Genomic DNA, 23,177 nt, shown 5'->3' on the forward strand with positions numbered 1-23,177 from the left:
GTGTAGTATATTTCAACTCAGGGATTATGGTGCTGTACCCACCTTGCCTTTGTTATCCAGGATTTCTTTTCCTATTTTAGGTCTCTTCTTGTTCCATATAAATTTTAGGATTGTTTTCTCTAATTTTGTGAGGTATGCTATTGGTATTTTGATTGGGATTGTATTAAATCTGTATAACAATTTTGGGAGTATGGCAATTTTCACAATATTGGTTCTTCCTACCCAATAACAAGGGATATCTTTCCATTTTCTGATATATTCTTTGATATCTTTTTTTAGAGCACTGTAGTTTTCAGTGTAAAAGGCTTTTACTTGTTTGTTAGATTGATTCCTAAATCTTTTCTGATGCTATTGTGAAAGGTCTGATTTTCCTAATTTCTCTCTCAGTGAGTTTGTTATGTGTGTACAGGAGTGCTACTGAATTCTGAGTGTTGCTATTGTATCCCACTAGGCTATTGAATTTGGTTATTAAATCTAAAAGTCTTTTGGTGGACTTTTAGGTGTTTTCTATGTAAGGTATCATCACCCACAAATAATGATAATTTAATTTCTTCCTTTGCTGTCCTTACTCCTTTCTTTTCTTTCTCTTGTCTAATTGCTCCGGCTAATTTTTCCAGGACTATATTGAATAAGAGTGCAGGGTGGAGACCCTGCTGTGCCCAGTGCACCTGGCACTGTATGTGCACCCATAGAGGTCAGGCATTCACGCGGAGACTCCTTGTGGAAACCCAGGGTGCCCAGGACTGATGATAGACATCAGAAAGAGTCTCTGGTGGGTCTAGCAGTGGTGCAGGACCATGGGAGCTGGGTGTGGGCTCAAGTGAGCCCAGGATACTCGATACAGACTCAAACTAGACCAGTGTCAGGACTGTGTGCCAGGTGAATTCCTAGTTGGTGTGGCATGAACTCGAAGCCCTCAGAGGTGACTTGGTGTGCCCAAGTCCTATGATGATAACTACAGAAATGGAGCGATCACTAATTTATTCTCTTGGAGTCTGAGATCGGGCATGTGGGGAGGGAACCTCTCCTGCCCCTGATCTCCCACCCCTGGTGCGTGCCGGCAATAATGCCGCCAGGCTGCTGCCTGCTCGGTGTTTGGAGAGAAGGCAGCAGATGAAGGGGCTCACATACCTCCCACCTCTCCTTGAGGATGGACTGCTTGGCTGTGTGGCTGCCTCCGGCTCTGTGGGAAGCTCTCAAAGTCGCTGTTCCTGGGTATGCTAGAGGGGTGTGCAGCAGACCAGCCTTCCCCTCATGGGCAGCTTCCCTTCTTTTTAACCCCTATGGGTACGTTTTGTTTGTCTTCAGGTATCTTCTTCCAAACTGATTCTTCGTATCAGGGTGTATGTCCTTCCTCTGCTTAGGTTACCTGTGTTTCTAGTTGATGTTCTCTGGGTCTTTCTGGCTCTTCCTCTATTCGTCAAGGTAGGACATGTGTCTGAATTAAGAGTTCTTTTTTTTTTTTGGTTTTTCTCCAGTACCAGGAACTGAACTCACGACCTTGTGCTTGCCAGGCAGGCGCTTTGCTGCTGAGCTAAATCCCCAGCCCCAAGAGTTCTTAATGTACAATTAGTACCTCAGTTCATGAAGGCTCCTGGTCATGAAGAAACCCAGGGTGACCCATGTCTATCACCATGCACTAAACTAAATTCAAAATGGGTCAAAATGGGTTCGTGAACAGAAGCATTTGGCAGCATTGTGCTTCCATTGTCCATCTCTGCATCAGTGAAGAACATGACCAGGGCCATCGTCTGCTCTCACACATGCTCATGGCTTCCACTAGCTGCAGTGACAGACCTGTGCACACCTGCTATGAAGTTTTTTTGTGTGTGCTTTTTAGCACATACAGCACTGTACAGTATTATTTAATCTAGCATGGCTCCAAAGAAAGCGCAGAGCAGTAATGAAGGTGACAGGAATGTCACAGCAATAATAAGCTGAGTAATGTTAGTGTTCTATTATCTTCACACTGTACCACACTGTACTTTGTTTCATAGTTCTGTGGTTAAAAAGTACATGTGCTTCAGAACAGATTAACCATATTTACACTGACAGGGGAAAATTTGATTCAATTCTGGATCATATTCATAGGGGTCAGAACAGATTAACATTATTTACATTGAAAACAAGAAGGTAAAGCATCCCTTGAAAATATTAGCAAAAAGCTGGGTGTGATGGTGCATGCCTGTAATCCTAGCACTGGGGAGGCTAAGGCAGGAGGATCATTGTGTGTTTGAGGCCAGCCTGGGCTACAAAACGAGATCAAGGCAGCCTGAAATGAATAGCGAGACCCTGTCTCAAAAAGGCAAAAAAAAAAAAAGAAAAAGAAATAAAAGAGAAAATATTAGCAAAAGAGTGATTCTGATAGCTTGTGGAACTTTAACTTGTTCAGAGGAGAGGACAGGCAAGGCCCACAGATTGTTACTCATGAAAGCAGGAGAATTGCCAGGGTTGGGGACCAAATTCATGAAGGGATTGGTGGAATGCTATATTCTAGAGCTGATAGATTCACTGTTACCAACGGGGTTTTGGTGTAACCATGGAACTGGATGGCTAAAATGCAGCAGAGCAAGGATCCCGAGGTAAAAATGTCAGCAGACTGAGAGGAAGATCTTGTGTGGGTTGTCTGCAAGGATGCTGAGGTCCCTGGAAGGATGTCAGATGCTGAGACGGAGAAGATACTGATGAATAGAAGGGGAGTGAGCAGGAGGGATTTAAGCCAGCAGTTCTCAGCGGTAGCTGCGTATTAAAATTACCCAGGAATTAATAAGCTTCCCCAGTTTTAAAGCAGGTGAGGAGCACAACCACTGCTGTGGACCACAGTGACGGGCCCGGCAGGCCAGGATGACTAGTACAGCGGGGTGGCATGAATCTGACTCTGGACTTTTTGAAACAGAAATAAGGAGAGTTGAGCTGACAGTGCATGGAGCGAGGGGACTTTTCTCCTTGTCCTCACTCTGGCCCCCCTGCACGTTCCCATAGGTGGTTTAAATTCCTAGACTCTGAAGTTGGCGTCCAATACTACAGCAAGAGTTTGGTGTTCCAAGCAGGAGGAGATGGTGACAGAGAAGGAAGCACCTGCCAGGAAATGGACCTGTACACAGGCTGCAGCGGGTTCTAGCCTCTCATTTCCTGTGACCTTAAATGAAACAACAAAAAATCACAGTGTGGGGGGGAGTCACTACACAGACATCCTTAGTGGAAAAACGACTAGGGGCTGCCACAGAAGAACGCACTTGGCTATATTAGTTATTCCTGGTCAGTGTCTTTCAGTGTCTTCTTAAAGTACTGATCTGGGGGCACCTTGCTCTGGATTTACCAAATTGGTCTATCAATGGCCTAACCGAAGAGAATCCCTATTTCCGCCATAAGACTTGGGGTGACTGTAACTTTGAGAGTGTCTCGGTCTTGGCAGTCTGGGGAGGTTGAGGCAGCGCTGGATCACGAGCACAGCTTGTGACCATCTCTGCAGCACAGCCTGGGTCTTGATGGCCTCAGTCCCCACAGCAGCATTTGATATGTAGTTCAGGATTCGAACCCATTGCCTACACTCTGATCCTCACAATTCTCAGGAGATCCCCGTCCGACTGACCAAGACAGGTAAATGTACTGTTTTCCTCAAGGGCTTTAAATAGCATCCTGATGTCCTTAGCCCAGACTTCGCTCCACAACAGACTCACACGTGCACCTGTTTTTGTATCAGCTCGTCCTGGGTGTCTGAGCAGCACCTCAAAGCCAACACAGATGAACATGAAATCTTGATGTCCACCTCCGAAACGTGTACCTCCTCATTTCTGTAAATGGCAACTCCGTTCTTGCAGTTGACTGGACCAATCTTTGGACTCTCATATTCCCTGTGTGATCAGCAAGTCCTGCCAGCTGTACCTCTGAGATATTTGCAGAACATGCCTTGCACTGACCTCCTGCTGCTGCCCTGGCCCAAGCCAGCATTGCCTTTTGTCTGCACTGTGGCAGTTGCTTCTGATTTCCACCTCCGCCCTTCTCTCATCTCTTCTGCTGGAGTGATTTTTTTGTTTTTAGAGTCATATGTTATTTCAAATAGGTAATTCAGTGGCAGAAGTGTCTTCTCCATGTTGTGTAACCACCACTGACTTCAGACATTTTTCATTATACTAAACAAGTGATTCTTCTTAAAATATAAGTCAAAACATATCACTTTTTGCCCCCAAATATTCAGCAGCTTCCTAGCTTACCCAGGAAAGGACTGTGTCTTGCCTCCTCTCTGGTCACATTTTTCTTCACTCATTTTACTCTTGAGTGCTGGTTTCCTTGCTGTCCCTTCAGCAAAAGGATCTTGCATCTGTTTCAGGATCTTTGCTTTAGTTTTTCCCCTACGTGTGCTTCCTTCCAGCTGTGTGTGTTATAGCTTCCCTTATTCAGAACTCTATTCAGGCATCACCTTCCTAGAAAGGCTTTCTCTGCTACCCTTCTGATAACAGCTCTGCACCCTAGTTACTCTGTCCCATTTTGCTATTTTTTTCATGGCACTTACAACTAGCTCACATAGCTAGCCAGGCATGCAGAAGTACGAACTCCATGAAAGAAGGGACCGCATCTGTCTGGGTAACTGGTCTCCCCAGGACCGTGTCTACCCCAGAGTGGGCATTCGGTAAGTATTTGCCGAGTGAAGGAAGTATCGAAGCTTATGATATGTATTCAAATCCATCCAATGTAAACGTATTGAAAATTGTAGAAACCAGCTTTAAGGAGATATAATTAACACACCATCAAATTCATCTGGGGATAGGAAGTTTCTGTTGTTCAGGTGGGTATTTGGAAGCAGGTGGAAACTATAGATATGTAAGCAGCTGGAGGCCTGCTTCTTCTCTCTAGAATTCTATAATTCACTGAAGAGGTTTGTTAAGCCTGGGAATCAGGAGCTTAAAACCTGCCTATGTGGGTGTGTGATGCTGATAGAAGCATCTTTATTTCAAAGCTGTTTTAACATAATTTTCTTAATGTTCTCAGCTCTGGGTGGAAGTAAGATACCCATATGACGCTAAAAATCCAGAGTGGCTTTCCCAAAACACCCTATTTAGAGCCTGTAATTTTAACCAAGTTATGCCTATGTTACAGAAGGCCTAGCTTGATTGCTTGTTTATGCAAATGGATACAAGGTATATCTTGTCTTGGCTCTAGAAAGCACTGAGACAGGACAAGGCATTTCTCTCACCCTGACCCGCCTTCTCCTCAGTACCCCAACCTCTCTGTAGCCCTGGGGAAGGCAGTGGAAATACTCTAACAGAGCACAGCACACAGCCAAGGTGATATGACCCAAGGCTCCACAACCACTGCTGGGCCCAGCTGGAGCGGCGCTCCTTTCTGACACAAATTCTCCCCACTCCACTCAAGGGAGAGAAGGTGAAACGACATGGGAATTGCATTGCCCAAATTATTGTTTCTAAATAACATTTTTTTAAAAAGACAAACTCTCCTACTTCCTATGATTACAGTCCAACGTGGCAGAACTCAGCGTGTGGCTGACGGCCTTTATCTTTGAAAGAGTAAAGCGTGCTGGGGTTCTTTGCTGGATAAGAGGGTACAGTAGCCAACTCAGGCATGACCAGTCGGACCTTTCCGTTGTGACTAGTCAGACCTTTCCGTGGCGGCTCCCAACAAAACTCTCTAGGGTGGCCACTCTGGTTACCGACAGAGCCCTGTATCGTAGGAGGTATTTTTCAGGGTGATCATAATTCAATTTTCTATAAACCACAGCCAATTGTCTTCTAGCTGAAAATGTTAACTTATCAAAAGAATATGTTTCCAGCAGTTCCGGAAGTTGTTAAAATAGAGTGGCAACAACAACAAAATTTTGGGCTGGACTCCCTCCTGCAGGATACTCTTAGGAAATAACAACTAATGAGTCAGTACTGGCGTGCTAGTAAAACAGGTTCTATTTGCTAGTCCAAGTCAAATACGAGTAGGAAGATGTTGTAGGTTAGACTGCTGTGTGGATCTGTGGCCCTGTTTTTTTCTAGTAGGGTAACTGGTGACAGAATGAAGGTTTTCTTACTTTTTTCCTGCTCAATACACAGTATATTTCAAAATTTTAAGGATGGTCACCTAGGTTATGGACCGTGAGAGCCCTCTTTCTTTTCTGATTTTTCTCTTTGATTGATTTCAGAGAGAACTTGTGGAAGGTTTTTTTTGGTTTGTTTCTTAAGCTCTGCTTCCAAAGTGACTTTGCTTCCTCTGACTTCGATGCCATGTGCCGCACGGCCCGGTGGGGGCCGCTTGGTGACTCCGTGTGATGAATGGTGTCCCTTGGGCTTATCACTCTGGCGGCCCACAGACATTCTCGTTAACCAGAAATAAAATCCACGGTCATCGTGTATTTTGTCCTTGCTTTTTTTTTTTTTGTCTAAAGAAAGTTCTGAACAGAGTATCAGTCAGGATTACATCACAAAACTTTAAATGTATATACAGCGTGAATAAGTTACGTAGATAAACTTTGAACGTCTCTGATGTGTAACAGATTCACATGCACACATCTAACACTTTGACAGCATTAAGTTTACGGAGGAAACTTAAGAATGGCCCTTTACATATATATTACAAATAAAATACATTATTCTTCAGAAACAAAGTGACAATTCATATCTTTATGATTCTATTTCTGCCTATCCGAATGGATGTTAACATATGCATGCGTGAGAGGTGAAAAGACTTGGAATTTATGTGAATAAATTTTCTCTATAAAATGGCAAAGTTAATTAAAATTAACATTTATCCTTCTGTAGTATAAATATGTTCATAAAAGCAACCTTCTAGTAAAAAGCAGCCAAGATCCTTAAAAAGAGTCTATCTGGATCAGTTTTGGTGCAAAGAGATCCAGGCCTTCAAAAACAGTAGCCTAGCAACATAAGAAAAGTACTTCATAGCAGCTCCTTTTAGGTACAGTAATTGTATTCAAATAACAGTGTCCATTACATTGCAGTCCATTCCCAAGTCCCTTTGAGACACGCAGGCTGTCAGCGTTGGACCGTCGTTCAGTTTCTCAGTGGCCAGCTTCATTCTGCCTGTCCTTTTCTCATCTCACCAAAAACAAAACAAACAAAACAGAACCAAGGGGGGAGGGGAGGAAAGGGGACAAATGTACAAGGTGTAGAATATAAAAATCTCGGAAGTGAAGAAAACACCGCACTTCTGCTACTCTAAAACTGCTTCTAGGGAGGAAGGAATTGTTCAGTGTCGCCGCTTTGGTATGCCATGGAAGTCAGTGCTCCAGTAGTGGGTTGCATTTGCTCAGGAAGTGGGTAGCGTGTTTGTGCCCCACAGCGTGATGCGGGGAGTCTGTCTCAGGATGTCCTTTGCTGCCTTGGTTCGTAAAGTATTGCTACACGTTGGAAGCTCTGTCACCCTCTTTAGAAAAAGTCCTGCAGGTAACAAGAGGGAGAACAGTCTGTCCAAGCCTTCTGAAGGCTGAGAAGACACTGAATGACACTGCCCCAGCACGGCAGCACCCCCAGCTTGGAAGCCAGGGGGCACGGGAGGCTCCTGTCAGAGACTAGTGCCGGAAACACTGGAGTCTGGGAGGAACGCAGTGAGGACTCGGTAACTCTGCGCCCTGCGGATCATGTCCCGGATTTCCATGTTCAGCTCCATCAGCTTGGTGCAGATTTCGGTCAGACTCTGGTTAGATCCCACCAGTGCATAAGTACCTGTCTGTCCCAGCGTTTGGTGACGGAAATAAATGTTCAGTAGTGTCTGGACCTCATCGTCAGAACTGCTTCCAAAGATGTCATTGGGCCACAGACTTCTGCAGTCAAGAAAGACAGCGCATATTAGAGGCACTCCTGGTCACAGAGCTGGGAGGTTACGAGTCTGTTAGGGCTGAGACTATTACTCTAAGGAAGCTTTTCTGAGACACTCTCATACCGCATCATGCCCCTCCTAAAGTATGCAATCCCATGGGTTTCTGTGTATTCAGAGTTGTACAAACATCACTACATTCAGTTTTAGACTTTTATCGTGTCTGATAAAAGTACCCTAAGCATGAAAACATCAGAACAGAATCTGACACATTTATCCCATTGGTAGCAGCATTCTGGTTCATGTGGAGATGCAGGGGAGAAACGGACAGCGTGCATTTGGACGTTAGCTTTAAATGATACAGAGGTTACTTTTCAAGTGCTTGAACATTTTCAGGATGATAAATGACCAGACACAAGCCCAGTACTTTCCATGTGTAAGATCTGAAAGCCAAGTGCTATGGGCATTGCATGTAAAGACCTGAGAAGAGATAGGTAAAATATCTAGACATGACTTCTCTGGTGAATCCATCGCCAGCTGTGACAAAGTCACAGTGTGTGCATTTCCCGCAACCATCTCTAAAAGAAACAGGACAGTGACCTGCATTCCCTGATTTGCCGCAAGGCTGTGCCGAGCTCGTTGTTCTTCAGGCACTCCAGCATGGACTGGATGGCTGCCTCGGTGGACGTGAAGGTGGGCTCGGACCACGCGCCCTCTGCGTAAGGGGCGTCCGCGGCGATGGCTGCCGTGGCCTCCTTCAGGTTTCTCTTCAGGTCGCTCAGTTCTCTGGACATATTCAGCAGCTGTTTCAGGACACAAACACACGGTATTTAGGTGCAGGCCGGGCTTACATCCTGCAGTGAAAGAAGTCTGATTATGTGGGGCTGGTTAAGTACAGGCTTACTGTGGTAGTAAACAAGACAGACGATACTGTACTACGTGGTAGGCGGAAAGGATGCGGGTATGCGCGAAGTAACTTTACACAGGAAAAGCAGGAATATCTTCCTTATAGAAAAAACGAAGGCTTCACTGAAAATGTTTTCTGTGTAACTAGAAAGGGCAAAACCACAGAGCTAGAATGCACCAGGGAACAGGCTCAAGAGGAGGGAGGGTAGATCTGGGTTCAGGGGCAGCACTGCGGCACCACTGTCCCCCATCCACAGAGGGTACGTTCTAAGACCCCCGAGTGGGTACTGAGATCAGAGCCGGCACTGAGCACTGCACACGCTATGTTTTTTCTTATACATCACAACTTGTGATAAAATTTAATACACAATTATATACAGTAAGAGATTAGTAATAACAAAATAGAATTTACAACTATACTAGAACAAAACCTATTTAATATTTACAAATGACTTATTTTTGGAAATTTCTCTTTAATAATGTCAGGCCACAACTGACTCTGGGTAACAGAAACCACGGCAGGCAAGGCACAGAGGCGGGTATGACTGTGAACTGCTATGATTTAAATATGATTTTTCTCGAACTCATGGAGGAGTTTAATCCCCAAAGTCTTATGTTCATGGATGAAGACGGAGCCCTGAAACAGACTATGGTGCCTAGAGGTGGGGCCTTTGGGAAGTGGTCAGAATAGGTTTTTTTGAGACAGGGTCTCACACTGTAGTATAGGCTGGCTTCAAACTCACTGTGATCCTCCTGCCTCAGCCTCCTGAGTTCTGGGATTACGGGCATGCAGCGCCACTCCCAGCCAGATTAGGTCTGTAGGGAGGAGCTTTCATGACTGAATACTGGTAATTTTATATCGAAAGTGAGACCAGACATAGAGGTAGATGTGTGATGCCATTGTGATGTGATGTACCAGAACCTGAGCTAAATAATCCCTTTATCTTTATGAAGAAAAGCGGTACTGCGAAGGTGAACTGGTTAACAGGAAGAGGTCGAAAGGGCTTGGAGGAGGAGGCCAGGGAAAGCGCGCAGTGCTGTGAGAAGAACACTGCCTGAAGTCCTGGTGAGGTCTCAGGAGACCGGAATGCTGACAGCGACAGACCGCGAAGTCCATGCTGATGAGGGTTCTGGTGGAAATGCGCGTTCTCTTGGGAACTGGAGTAAGGCCATCACTGTTACGTGGTGGCGGCAATGAGTCTGGCTTCCTTGTGTCCTTGTCCTGAGACTCCCAGGAAGGCTGAATTTAAAAGCGATGGACTCGCTTACTTACCTGTGAAGATTTCAAAGCCGCAAAGCACCGAGGCTGCAGCGCGGCTAGTTTTAATTGCTTACAGTCAAGTGTGAGTGCAAAGGAATGGGTGAAGATAAAGCTTACAATTAAAAAGAAAGCAGAAGGGAAAGATTTGGAAAATTTGCAGCCTGGCCAGGGAAGGAGAGAAAAGGCAGGTAAGGGGTGAGACCAAGAAGGATTCATAAGGGCAGCTGCTTGCTTTAGAGCAGATGAATAGAAGGTGTGTGCCTCTCAGGACAACAGGAAAGATGGCTCCAGCGCATCTCAGGGACTGGCTAGAGCAGCATTGTTGACATCCTCCTACGAAAGCTGCAGCAGTGCGCTACACAAGCCCTGGGAGCTGGAACCGTCACCTTTCAGCCGCTGGATGTCCCCATCAGCCCGGGGGTCCGGGCAGAGATCTTTGGGCCGGAAGGAGCCACCACAGAGAGCCTCTGCCAGGGCAATGCTGAGCAGAAGTGTGGGGTCGGAGGGGCCCCACCAGCGCACTGCCTAGCAGAGCTGCAGGGGGAGGGCTGCCCTGAGACCTCACAACTGAGTTACCAGTGTGAGACAGCCAGTCCGGAAGAGCTGCAGACTCGAAAGGGTGAGGAGTGACGCACAAGCTGAGTCCAGGGAAGCCCCACAGGAGTGAGGCTGCCCACAGCCTCGGGGGGCTCCACCCTGCCCGCTGTGGACGGGATGCCAGGCTCGGAACCTGGGGATTTCGTGTTTGTCCTGCTAGGTTCTGGTCTTGCTTTGGGCTGATTACTCCTTTCTGCCTGCCTATTCTTCCTTCTGGGATGGGAATGTTTACCCTACGCCAGTCCCACTGCTGTATCTTGGTTTCTTTTTTTTTTGGTACTGGGAATCCAACTCAGGACCTTGTGCTTGCCAGGCAGGCACTTGTGCCATTGAGCTATATCCCCGGTCCTATACCGTTGTATCTTGGAAATATGAATCTTGTTTCTGTTTTATACGCTCACGGCTGCGAGAAGTTTGCCTTGAGTCTCAGATGAGCCTCTATTTTTGAGTGGATGCTGGAATGGGTTAAGACTCTGGGGTCATCTGGATGGAATTACTACCTGTTGTATATGAGAAGGACATGAGTTTTAAGAGTGAATAAGGCCCAGAAGCAAAATGCTTCGGTCTGAATATGGTTTGTTCCCTGAATTCATGGAGGAGTTTAATCCCTAAAGTCTGATGTCCATGGATTAAGAGGGGGGCTGAATGAGGTTATGGTGGGTGGAGGTGAGGCCTTTGGGAAGTGATCAGGTTAGGTCTTCAGGGTGGGGCCTCCATCATTGAATCCCGGTAGCTCCATCACGAAAGCACGACCAGCCCTAGAGATACATGGTACTCCCATTGTGATGTGGGGCAGCCAGAGCCTGTGCCATGTTGTTTGGTCTTCAGCCTCCAAAACTGTGAGCTAAATAAGTCCTTTCTCTTTATAAAGTAGTGGCTTCAAGTATTTGTTACTGCAATGAAAAGCTAACACATACACAGTAATACCTTGGTTCACAAACCCTTCCATTTGCAATCAAAAGCGTCTGGTAAGATTTCGCTGGTATTTGCAAACTTTGCATTGGGTGACAAACAACCACAGCCATCTGCCCCAAAATCGTAAAGCAAATTAAGTTTGTAAACCGAGGTACCACCTTACTATGGGAAAACAGTAAGAGACTTTCATATACCTCAGTTTCCCTACCTATGAGACTAAAAATAGGATCATTAAATTAAATTGCATTAATTAATTAATTTTTGAGTCAGTGTCTCACTGTGTACTTCAGGCTGGCTTTCAGCTCACTATGTAGCCCAGGCTGGCCTCAAACTTGTGGTGATCCTCCTGCCTCAGCCTCCTGAGTGCTGGGATAACAGGCATGCACCACCCCGCCTGGCTCCCAGGATCATTTTAAAGATTAGGTGAAATAATATTCGTAAAACACTTAGTACAAATGAGAAGGGAAACAAGGGAATGGTGGAAGGAAAGAAGGGAAAAGAAAAAAAAAGAATAAAAGGAAAAAATGGAAACAGTTTTTGCAAATAAAGAAGGAAAGAGGGGTTGAAGGGAGGGAAGGGGAATGGGAAAAAAAAGAAGCAAGTTGTATCTTGTACGGGTATACATTCCCTATGATGAATGTCATTACTATGTATACCTAAAATGTACCAATAAAATAAAAAGGAAAGATGCTCAGTACAAATTGGTATATAAGCACACAATAATTGTTTTGTTTTGTTTTTGTTTTTTTTTTCTAGTACCGGGAATCGAACTCATGACCTTGCGCTTGCCAGGCAGGCGCTGTGCTGCTGAGCTAAATCCCCAGCCCCCAAGCACGCAATAATTGTAACAGTAAAGATGGAGCCCATTCTAACAATCTATGCCTTGCTGTTCTGTGGCATGGGAAGACAATTTTAAGGACAAGGATGAAAAAGAATAATCTGAATGTAACATCAGTAGTAATACTACTGAGATAAAGGATATTTTCCAGAACCAAGGCAGGGCAGTTGTGTGTCCCTGTGGTCCCAGCTACTCAGGGGCTGAGGCAGGAGTTCAGGGCCAGCCTGGGCAACATAGCAAGAGCTTATGTCACAAATTACTGGAACCAAATGTTCCAGAGTATTGAAAAGTCTATCATAAGAGAGAACCTGTGCTAGTTTGGTCCTTAAGATACACCATGGAAGACACTGTTTCACAGTTTCACATCAAGAGCACTGCAAAAATACTGACATAAAATTTTAGGGCTTTTTTCCTTTGTAATGCAAATTGATGCTGCCCACTTATTCTGCAAAATTATTTAATACCTTCACTTTTCCAATTGATTTTTATCTTACTGACTGTATAAACTATAAAACGGAAGCCCTGAAGTACTAATTGTCTTTACACGATACTCCTTAAATACAAATACTCCTGAACTAGGTTTAAAATTTACTAAGGTAATCTTTTAAAAGAAAATAAAGGATTTTGATTTTTTGCATCATTAGAAGTGGCAAGGTGACTTTCTTCCTAATTGTTTTAATCCTAGTTAAGTTTTAAGTTTATAAAATTGTACTTAAACTGAGTGTGGGCACATACCTTTAATCCCAGCTACTCAGGAGGCTGAGGCAGGAGGATTGAAACATTGAGGTCCGATAAGGGAATTAAGGGAGACTCTGTATCAAAATAAAATTTACAAAGAGCTGGGGATGAGGCTCAGCAGTACAGTGCTTGCTTAACATGCATGAGGCCCTTGACTCGAGGCCCAGAATTGCAAAAAAAAAAAAAAGCCAAAAAGTACCCCTTAACTAAAGTAGAAATTTACTTTATATTCATTAAATTGTAAATTGACTTTAAATTCATTAGATTTAAAATTATAGAGCCAAACATATACATACATAGTATACAACACATACTACTCTAAAGTAAAATTCTGACTGCTTTGTTTTTTTGGTACTGGAAATTGAACTCAGGACCTTGCGCTTGCCAGGCAGGCGCTTATGCCGCTGAGGTATATGCCCGGCCCGCCTGACTGCTTTAAAAATAAGCTGCATTATTATTAGTAGAGATGAAGGTTACAACGTGATATCATGGAATACACGTGGATAGTAAACTGACTGCTTAGCACAACAGACCAGCAGGTACTTTTCTGTACAAGAACAACCAGCATCTTCATAAAGCCCTCTTCCACTGTACGGTTTTGTTAACTTTAGTGCTCGTGTTGCACAGCTCTCTAGGCTCTCCGCCCCACAGAGCTGCTGTCTGTGTCCTTGTGTATTCTCTGACACACGTCTCCGCACCCCTAATAACTCTCACTTGTGTACCTGAGGTATGTATTTATATGTTCTAAATAAATATTCCACATATAAGTAGGATAACGTAGTGTTTTTCTTTATGTGTCTGGCTTATGTCTGTAGCACAATGCTTCCACGCTCATCCACGCGAAGAGTAGGATCACTTTTTTAAGGCTAAATGATACTCTTGTGTGTGCAAGCACACTTTTTATTCGTACACCGGTGGGCAGTTACCTTATTTCCCTGTTTGGGCTATCGTGAGTAATACTGTAATGAACACGAGAGTGCAGATGTCTTTCTGAGGTGATTTCAGTACTTCGGGAATGTACCTGTAATAGGGCTTGGTGAGTTTTATATGTTACCTACACTAATCAACATTCCCAACGGTGGTGTGCTAGGGTCCCTCTTCTCCACACCCTTGACAACATACGTGCCCCTCCCCCCTGGCCGGACATTGAACTAGAGCCTTCACACTGAGCTATATCCATAGACCTTTAGGAAATTTTTTAAAACTTTTGAGACATGATCTCACAAAATTGCCCAGCTGGGCTTGAATTTGCAGTCCTCCTGCCTCAGCCTCCCAGAAGGCTGGGATTATAGGAATCTGGTACCTTGGCCAATTCTTCCAGAAATTTTACATTTCCAGGTATAACAGTTCTTTTATACATTTTGAGTTGGTCTCTGTGTATGGTGTAAAGGGTCAACTTTATTCTTTTGTATGTGGAAATCCAGTTTTCTCAGCACCATTTATTGGATGAATTGTCCTTTTTCCAGTGTGTTATTTTGGTGTTTTTATCTAAAATTAGCTGACCATATATGTGTGGATTTATTTTTAGGCTCCTAATCTCTTTTATTGATCAATAGTTCTGTTTTTATGCCAGTATTATGCTATTTTGATCACTATAGTTTTGTGATACAATTTTTCCCCAGTACTGAGGATCAAAGCTAGGACCTTCACACTCACCTACACCCCCAGCCCTTATTTACTTATTTTTTATTTTGAGACAGGGTCTTGTTAAGTTGCGTAAGCTGGGCTTGAACTTGTGATCCTCCTGCCTCAGCTTCCCAGGTGTGTAATACCATAGCTGGTTTGCAATATAAAATAGGAAGAATAATACCTCCAACTTTTTCTTCCTCAGTGTGGCTTTGGCTATTTAGGTTTTTGTGGTTCCACACAGGTTTTGGATTTTCTCCTATTTCTGTGAAGAATACCATTAGAATTTTGATAGGGATCACGTTAAATATACATATTGGTTCGGGTAGTAAGGGCATCTTCGTATTACTTCTTCCCATCCATAACACAGAATATCTCTCCATCTTGGTGTTTTCAGTTTATTTCATTAAATTTTAAAATAGTTTTAATATAAAAAATTTCCCCTTCTTGGTTATGTATTCCTATGTAGGTGCTTTAAATGATATCATAAGTAGAATTGCATTCTTGATTTGTTTTTCAGCTAGGTCAGCTGTTGCATATTGAAATACTGATTTTTGTAGTTGATTTTCTGCTGAGTTCAGATACAACATTACTACTAATGGTCGCTTTTTGGGGTGGGATCCTTGGGGTTTTCTACATATTGGATCCTGCCATCTGAAGACAGAGATCATTTTATTTCTTCTAATTTGGATGTCTTTTGTTTTTTCCATTATCTGACTGCTCTTGCTACTCCTTCCAGCACTGTGTTGGACAGAAGTAAATGCAGGCATCCCTGCTTGCAGTAGGTCTCAGCTTTCACTTCCTCACTGGTTATGTTAGCTGTGGGTTTTCCTAAATGGCTTTGTTATGGCGAGGAACTTTCCTTCTAGACCTAAGATGTGTTTTTCTTTTTTCTTTCCTTTTTCTTTCCTTTTTTTTCTGAGACAGGGTCTCACTATGCAGTTCAGGCTGCTTGATCTCACTATGTAGCCCAGGCTGGCCTCAAACTTGGGGTGATCCTCCTGCCTCAGCCTCCCGAGTGTTAGGATTATAGGAGTGCCCCATTATGGCTGGCTTCTAAACCTACACTATAAAAGCTTTTATCAATAAAGGATGCTACATTTTGTCAAATGCTTTTTTCTGTATCAACTGAAATAATCATGTAGTGTTTATCTTTCATTCTGTTCTTGTGCTGTGTCTCATTCACTAATTTGCATATGTTAAACCATCCTTGCATCTCAGGGTTAAATCCCACTTGCTTATAATGTATACTCTTTTAGATATTTGGCTGAAACTGATTGCTAATGTTTTCTTGAGGAAACTTCAGATTAGAAATACTGGCCTGTCATTTTCTTGTAGTGCCTTTGTCTGGCTTAGTATCAATATGATGTTGGTGTCATGAAATGTGTTTGGAGGTCCTAGGTTGATGAATGCTTCTGCTTGCAAACTGTTCACAAATAAAAGCATTTGGTAAAATTTTGCTTCCATTAGCTCTGCATCAGATGACAAACCTGATCAACTTCTCCCATTGTAAAACAAGTTAAGTTAGAAAACCGAGGTACTACTGTATTCGGGTAGACTTGCAGTGAGGCACTTTGTGATAAACAGATGTGTTTTGGGTTGCAGCTTGGGCACTCGTCTCTAAAAGGTTTGCCATCCCTGCCCTACGCAATAGTCTTCTCTCACCCCTGGGAGGCATCTGGTGCAGTGTTTCCCATTTAAAAAAAAATATTTCCACTTGCATTTCTGAATTGAGTCTTTTTCTTAATGTAGCTAGAGTTTTAAAATTTTAGTTTTTATTTTTTTTTTTTCAAAAAACCATCTCTTAGTTTATTGGTTTTTAAAGATAGTTCCTTCTGTCCTATATTTAATTTCTATTGCGATCTTTATTGTTTCTTTCCTTCTGCTGGCTTAGGCTTAGTGTGTTCTTTTCCTAGCTCGAGGCTGAGGGCAGTTTATCTGCAATCTTCCTTTCTGTAATGTAGGCTTTTTTTCTTTTGTCTTAAACCTGTTCTTGCTTCGTCTCAGAGGTTATACGGTGTTTCCACTGTTCTCTTTTCATTTCTTTGAACCACTGGTCCCTTTCATGTACAAATGGGTCAGGTGGGCGGGATGCGGAGGCGCTGGTTCTCAGCGGACGGGGTGCTCTCGTCTCTGCGCGCACGGTGTCAGTTACAAGCGATGTCAGTGGTCATGGAGGATGTGTCGGTGGCCGAGGCTCTGGGAGTTGGGGCGGGGTGGACCGACAGGGCTCTTGGCAGCGAGGGCTTTAGGGATGCCCCTGTCCCCAGCTTCTGTGCAGTGCAGCGTCCTAGCCGGGCGATCCCTCCTGGCACGGCTGTGACACAGGCCACAGGCACAGCCGTGGTGGCACGAGTTCGGGCGCTGTGAGTGGCTGTGGAGCTGAGTCTTAGGCTCAGGGTCTTGCTGAACTGCTGAGGCACCTGTGGTGTGGTTCAGTTTTACCCTTTGGGCCTCCCTAGCAGTTTGGATCCAGGGGCGGGGGTGTAGCTGTGACACCGGAGGTCAGGGCACCGTGCTGGCATGGCTCTAGGGTGGATGGGTACTGTATTCCAGAGGTTCAGGGCCTGGGAGCAGGGCATAGCTGCAACTTGAGTCCTGAAGCAAACGGGCCACAGAGACAGTGCAGGCACAGGGGAGGGCGCATATAATGGTGACCCTGGCCCTCGTGGGTACAGCTGTGGCTCAGGCTCTGTGAGGGCAGGTGCGGTGACAGCAAGGACCCTGAAGTGGACAAGCACAGCTATGGCTTGGGGTGCAAGTGTGGGGCAGAGTGCGATGTTAGCTTTGTTCCCTGGGGAGGCAGGGTGCTGCTGTAGCTGACTCTGGAGGGCTGGTCCAGATCCAGGAAGGTGGAGCGCCGTGCGTGTTTAGTGCAGAGCGCGAGGTAGCACAGTAAACCAAGACTAGATTTTCTTGAAAGGGCATCACATGGGCTTGGACACCAGGACTGTGGCCACTCCTTTGGGTCAGAGCTCCAATTCCCAGGGGTCAAGGCGCAAGGATGGTTCGGGTGCTGGGTGGGCATGACTGCTCTGCCGGTGTAGGGCAGACTCTTGACTGAGTGACAGTGCCTGGTGTTTCAGAGGCCGGGCTCAGCACAGGCCCGGGGGGCTGGTGCGGCAGCTGCTCTCCTAGCCAAGGCTCCAATTCCCCGAGGCCCAGGTACCAGGCTGGTTCAAGTGCTGAAGGCGTGCAGCTGCTCCCCCAGCCCTGGCATGGGTCCTCTGGTGGTCTAGGGTCCCTGAGGGAAAAGGTGCTATAAAACCTTGGGTGCTAAAGCACAGCTCAGCCACAGCCTCTGTTCTGAATGGCGGCGGGGTATAACAGCATCTAGGATGGGCTGGTGTTGGTTGAGTGACTCCTAGGCAGTTTGTTCCAAGGGTGTAGGGAGCCGAGGCCCTTAGGCTGGCAAGGGTACGCTACCACGTGCGAATGCGGCGAGCTGATGGCAGAGCCTCGGGGTTGGAGAGACGCAGGGACTACCGGCCTCCAGAGCAGGACACATTCTGGTAGCAGTGGCTCAGGTTTCAAGATGGTGCAGTGCAGTAGCGGCTCGGGTCAGGGTGTGGGGTGGTGGGCTGGCCTTTTCCTTCTCGGGAGAAGTCTCTCCTGTTCTGAGCTGACCTCAGTGGGGGCTTTCTGTCACTCCCTTGCTATCTTCCAGCATCTCCACTAGTCACTGACTGAAATGTAGATGTTTGTTCCTTGTCTGCTGGGGTAGTCAGTGTCAGGCACCTTTATTTGGCCATCTCATTCCAACTACTTTAATATGGTAAAATGTATGCGAGTGGCATACACTCGTCTTTTATTTCTTTAGCACAGATGGACTCTAAGGATTGTGTTGATACTTGTTAGAAAGTAAGAGACAAACTTTATCTTGAGCACATGACAAGTAATAGGGCAGCACCTCTTTTCTCTCTTGTCTGAGAACTTGTAACTCTATGGAGGAGGGCTGGTTGGGGAAGAGCTCATGCATAACATTGGAAAGAATACTTAGAAGTATAAAAAAAGAAGGTATATTGTACTTAAGTTATATAGTTTTCCCTTCCTTTTCAGACAGTAATGAATACAGAGAAGTGGCTGTCATTTTGCTTCCTTTGTGGCTCTTCCTCCCCTGCCCACTTGTTAGACGGTGGGGCTTTCCAGGCTCCACCCTCACCCTGCTGCTCTGGGTGGGAGGATTTCACTGATCCCCACCTGTTTGTGATGGTGATCACTTTGCACCTTCAGTCCAGGTCTCTCTCCTGACCTCGGACCCTTGGATCTCACCACTTGCAAGACTGGCATTTACCTGGCTGGGGTCTGGTACACAGAGGTGTTCACTGCCTGGATGCACAAAAGTCTCAGTCCTTGTCTGTATGGCCCTGTCACAGCTGCGGTGGTACCTGTCCTCTGAGATGGAACCTACCATCCTCAGCTCCGCCCTTCCTCTACCCTCATCAGTTTCATTGACCTTTGGTCCTAAATAGTCCTAAACAGCACCCATACACGCTTTATCCTCTCCAGGCCTAGCACTTCTGTCCCAGTTCAAACACTCTTCTCCTGTCTGAACTACTGCGGCGGCCTTGTAACTGGTATTCCTATCTCCAGTTCAGTTACCACCAAATCCACCTTCCACGTAGCCGCTGTAAAGATCCTCCCGAGATGCTCCTGGGGTGTCTTCCATGATCTCACCCTCACCCTCTCTTCTGCCTGATCTCATCACCCCTCCTGCATTTGCATTTTATTCTGCAGCAATGCCAAATTGCTTATAGTTTCTTCCTCTCTCTCACCACCTTGCTCTTGCCCATGCTTTTGTTCTGCGTGGACTTCGACTCTATGACTCCATTCTGTCTTGTAAGATGCTGCTCAGGTGTGACTTGCTCCAGAAAGCTTTCGAGTCTCAACCTTTCTGTCCTCTGGGCAAATGAGGTATTTTTCCTCTGCGCTCTTCTGATACCCAGTACAAATCACCAGTACTCTACTTTCACTTCTGAGAAAACTGGCTCACTTCGAAGTAGTACGTTTAAATTATTTTGCTTTTTACACAAATGTATCATACAGAGTTAGACATTTCCTTTTTACCTCAAAGTAAGGGCAAGAAGGAAAGGCTGGATGTGAAGAGAAAAAGCCACAGCACAAGGAATATTTTTGGAGAAAGCCCAGACCCAGGGCTAGGATCAGGGTGATGCAAGTGAAGCACCTAGGGCATGACATGGAGCGAGGGCCTTGTCCCTAAATTTTCTCACCTTAGCCTGGCCCTGCCCTGGAAACCTTTAAAAAATGAGAACAGAAATAAATACAGGACATTTATTCTGACTTGTGCTTGAGTAACGTAATCAGGTGGGGGTATAATCACCTGGACAGTTAGAGACAGGCAGGAAGGAGAACCAAACAGAATGATGATTTTAGGGTGGGACCCGGGGCGGGGAGCGCAAGGACTCACCTCTGGCATGGAGCTCACTTCGTGCACCTGGCCGATGAGCTTACAGTAGGACTGAAAAAGCAACAGCAGCTGGAAGTGCAGTTTATACAACCTCTGACACAGTTCTAGTTGCTAAAGAGAGAATGTGCATGGGAAGAAATAGTTATTAAGGGTCGTTCTGGTGTAACTAGTGAAACCTCAGTGAAGACACTTTTTTTTTAAAAAAAATTAAGGCAACACAGCTAGCTGTTACTCCAATAAAACAGGAAAACAAAACCCAGTCAATAAATATTGGTGAGAAATGCATAGTTATTATGGAACCTTATATTCTATACGATAGAAGGTAACTAGTTAGAGAGGAGCAGCTATAAAAAAGACAGAACTGGCACGTTCCCATTATATTAGCAAATTAAATACCTACAAATTATAGCTGAGTGGTTGTATTCATTTTTATAAGCTATAATTACTGCTTTTAAAGTAAAAAATTTCTTTTTTACGGAAAGCCAAACATTACGTATTTTTAGGTGTTAAATTTATAAATTGAGCAGATACTTGAGCGACTACCCTTGTGATGGTCCTGGTTAGCATCAAGCAGATGCTCACCCTAACATCTGTGTCAACACAAGCCACGCAGTCCTCTCAATCACAGCCTTCTACTCTGTGCTCAACGTTTATTGTATCAGAGAGATACAGAGGCGGCCAAAAATGCTTAAGACACTATGAAAACATCTACACCTCCCATGGAAAGAACACTGAAAAAACAATCACTGTCCAAAATGCCCCTGGAGCCTCTGGAATTTAAAATGTTTTCATCATGCAGCTTATGTGTATTATGAAGAAAAAAGATCATGTGTGATCTCAGCACCAGTGACTACACTACTCTTTTAGCTTGTCCTCTCAGTTCGCCTATTTTGTTTCAACCATGGGTCAGCTCCTAGGTAGTGGAGTGTGTTCGGTGAAAGAACAGCCTTCACTACATAGGATTTGTTGGCTCGGCAGTCAGCAGGGACAGTGGGTTGTGTATGTGGTTATGTATGTATTTTTAAATGAAAAGTTGCACTGTTCACTTTTCAAATGGGGTAAAGGAAGGGTAGGTAGAGATCTTCTTTCAACATATTATAAAAAACCCGGCTTGGAATTGAGTGCTTGAGGGTGACTGCAGAATTTCCCCTACATCATTTAAAAAAAAGTGTAAGAATTTAAGTTTAGGAAGAATATTCTATTGCTATTATGAACTATCATATGTTTTATCCTAATTTTTTAGAATTACTAACATTCATGATCAGAATAGGCTGAAGATGTTTCCTTTTTGCTCCCGCTTTCTATGCTCAGCGGGGAAAACAATTCAGCTTAGATTTGATCCCTCGATGCTGGTAAGTAGCTTAGGTTTAAAGAAGTAGTTACACTTGCTAATTAACTCAAACTGCATCTTTGGTTGCTTTAGTAAAGTACTTCATCATACTGCCATTTAAATGTGGAAACCTTTTAAAATCTGGTATGAAAGAAAATTACAAGGACCTGCAAATAAATAAAAAGATTGTTTCAAAACAATTTTATATCATCTCAATTTAGGGTGAAACCTAGCTATGAAAACTCTTGACATTCCCAAGTACCAAATAATGATGGTTATTATTTAATATATCCTACTGACAATATGAGAATTCATAGCAATTAGGTTTCTACTTTGGGGCAAAAGCAGTCCACAATGCTACCGGTAAAACTGCCATGTTTCAATCTACCAAAGAAAATAAAATTAAATGAAAACGGGAAAACATGCGAAAAGATATAATAGTAACAGTAAAAATAAGGTTTGTTACGGACCCATGCCTACGTGGACCAAGAGTATGAAAGAAAGTTAACTTACTGCAAGAGATTCCATTTGCTACACAGCAAGCATGGCCCAGGAGACAAAGGAAAGGAAAGAAAGTACAGGGTCAGTGTACGCATGCAACAGAAAGCACGGCCCTCTTTCAAGAGAGAACCGTCAGCAGTAGTAGCGTTACTGGCCCACACCTGGTCAATAGCTGCCAGTGTTGTACCCATCCCACATGCACAGCACCCCAGTTAAAAACAAGCTCTAACAGGACACATTATCATTGAAAACACATAATTTTTTAATCTTTTAGGTTGCCTCATTAGTTGGTTTAGATTTTGTCAAATCAGTCTTGGAGACCAGAAATAAAAATTCTTACTGCTTGGAGATTTTAGTGTAGAACTATTATATGTAATATAGTAAAACTGTGAGAAAGACAGCTGAATAATTTGAAGAATATAATCTCAAATTATAGTATTGCTTTATATTAAGGTAGTCTTTAACGTCTGGTTTTGTAACTACTAAACTATGACCATACAATTAACACTGAATATACTTAACAATCCAAGTGGCATTTTCCTTGGTTGGCTTGGCTTTCACATTGATAACATTTTATAATACTGCTAGACATTGTAATTTCAAAGGAATAAACACTGTATACTTTATCCTCAAACACGTATGAGATATGACAAGTAATTTCCTGGCATTTGATTTTTTTAAATAATTTTTTTCTCCAGTATATAATTTCTAAAAGTAATTTAGAATTGGTAGTTAACAAAAATTTAGGTATTGGATAACCACACTTGAAGAAATATTTTTTGAAAATCAGTTTGCCCATTCCTAGTTAAAGGTCAATGTGTCTGGTTCTGAATTTTCAAAATATTTAAGGATCTGTTTCACTCAGTTTCTAATTCTTGAAAACAAAAACCTCTTTTCTGTAAAGCTCTTTCAAAAACTCTCTGGGTTATCAGTTTAATGTATTGTACTTATAAAATAGTTTAAAAGATCAAATAAAACTATCAAATTATTATTTATTAGTATCTACATTTTTATTTTTTATTTTATTATTATCTTTTGAGACAGGGTCCTCCTATGCAGTTCAGGCTGACCTTGAGCTCACTTTGTAGCCCAGGCTGGCCTCAAACTCACAACGATCCTCCTGCCTCAGCCTCCCGAGTGCTGGGATTACAGGCATGCGCCACCACGCTCAGCTTATTATGTAGTAACTGAAGGATCACCACAAATAGTGTCTGCTGCTGTCCCATTCAGGGCTCTCTGTTTCCTGTACCTGCTGCTAGTATCT

At 44.0% G+C, this 23,177-nt stretch overlaps 1 protein-coding gene across 6 annotated transcripts in view; it reads right to left on the bottom strand.

Annotated features, from left to right (window-relative positions):
* Positions 1-6,348: 6,348 nt before the first annotated feature.
* Positions 6,349-23,177, bottom strand: part of Fry (furry homolog (Drosophila)) — a 341,220-nt gene continuing 324,391 nt past the window's right edge. For 4 of the 6 annotated variants that reach the window (XM_005387722.2, XM_005387724.2, XM_005387726.2 and 1 more), the window contains 4 exons: positions 21,926-21,943; positions 20,083-20,193; positions 8,374-8,576; positions 6,349-7,780 (listed from right to left, as the gene is read on the bottom strand). In XM_005387722.2, coding sequence (XP_005387779.1) covers positions 7,522-7,780; positions 8,374-8,576; positions 20,083-20,193; positions 21,926-21,943 — 591 coding nt within the window. In that variant the 3' untranslated portion in view covers positions 6,349-7,521. The remainder of the gene's footprint in view (positions 7,781-8,373; positions 8,577-20,082; positions 20,194-21,925; positions 21,944-23,177) is intronic. The other 2 variants (XM_013515820.1, XM_005387729.2) reach the window with 1 other exon arrangement.

The sequence above is a fragment of the Chinchilla lanigera genome, unplaced genomic scaffold, assembly GCF_000276665.1.
Source record: "Chinchilla lanigera isolate Chin_1 unplaced genomic scaffold, ChiLan1.0 scaffold00030, whole genome shotgun sequence".
NCBI lineage: Eukaryota > Metazoa > Chordata > Mammalia > Rodentia > Chinchillidae > Chinchilla > Chinchilla lanigera.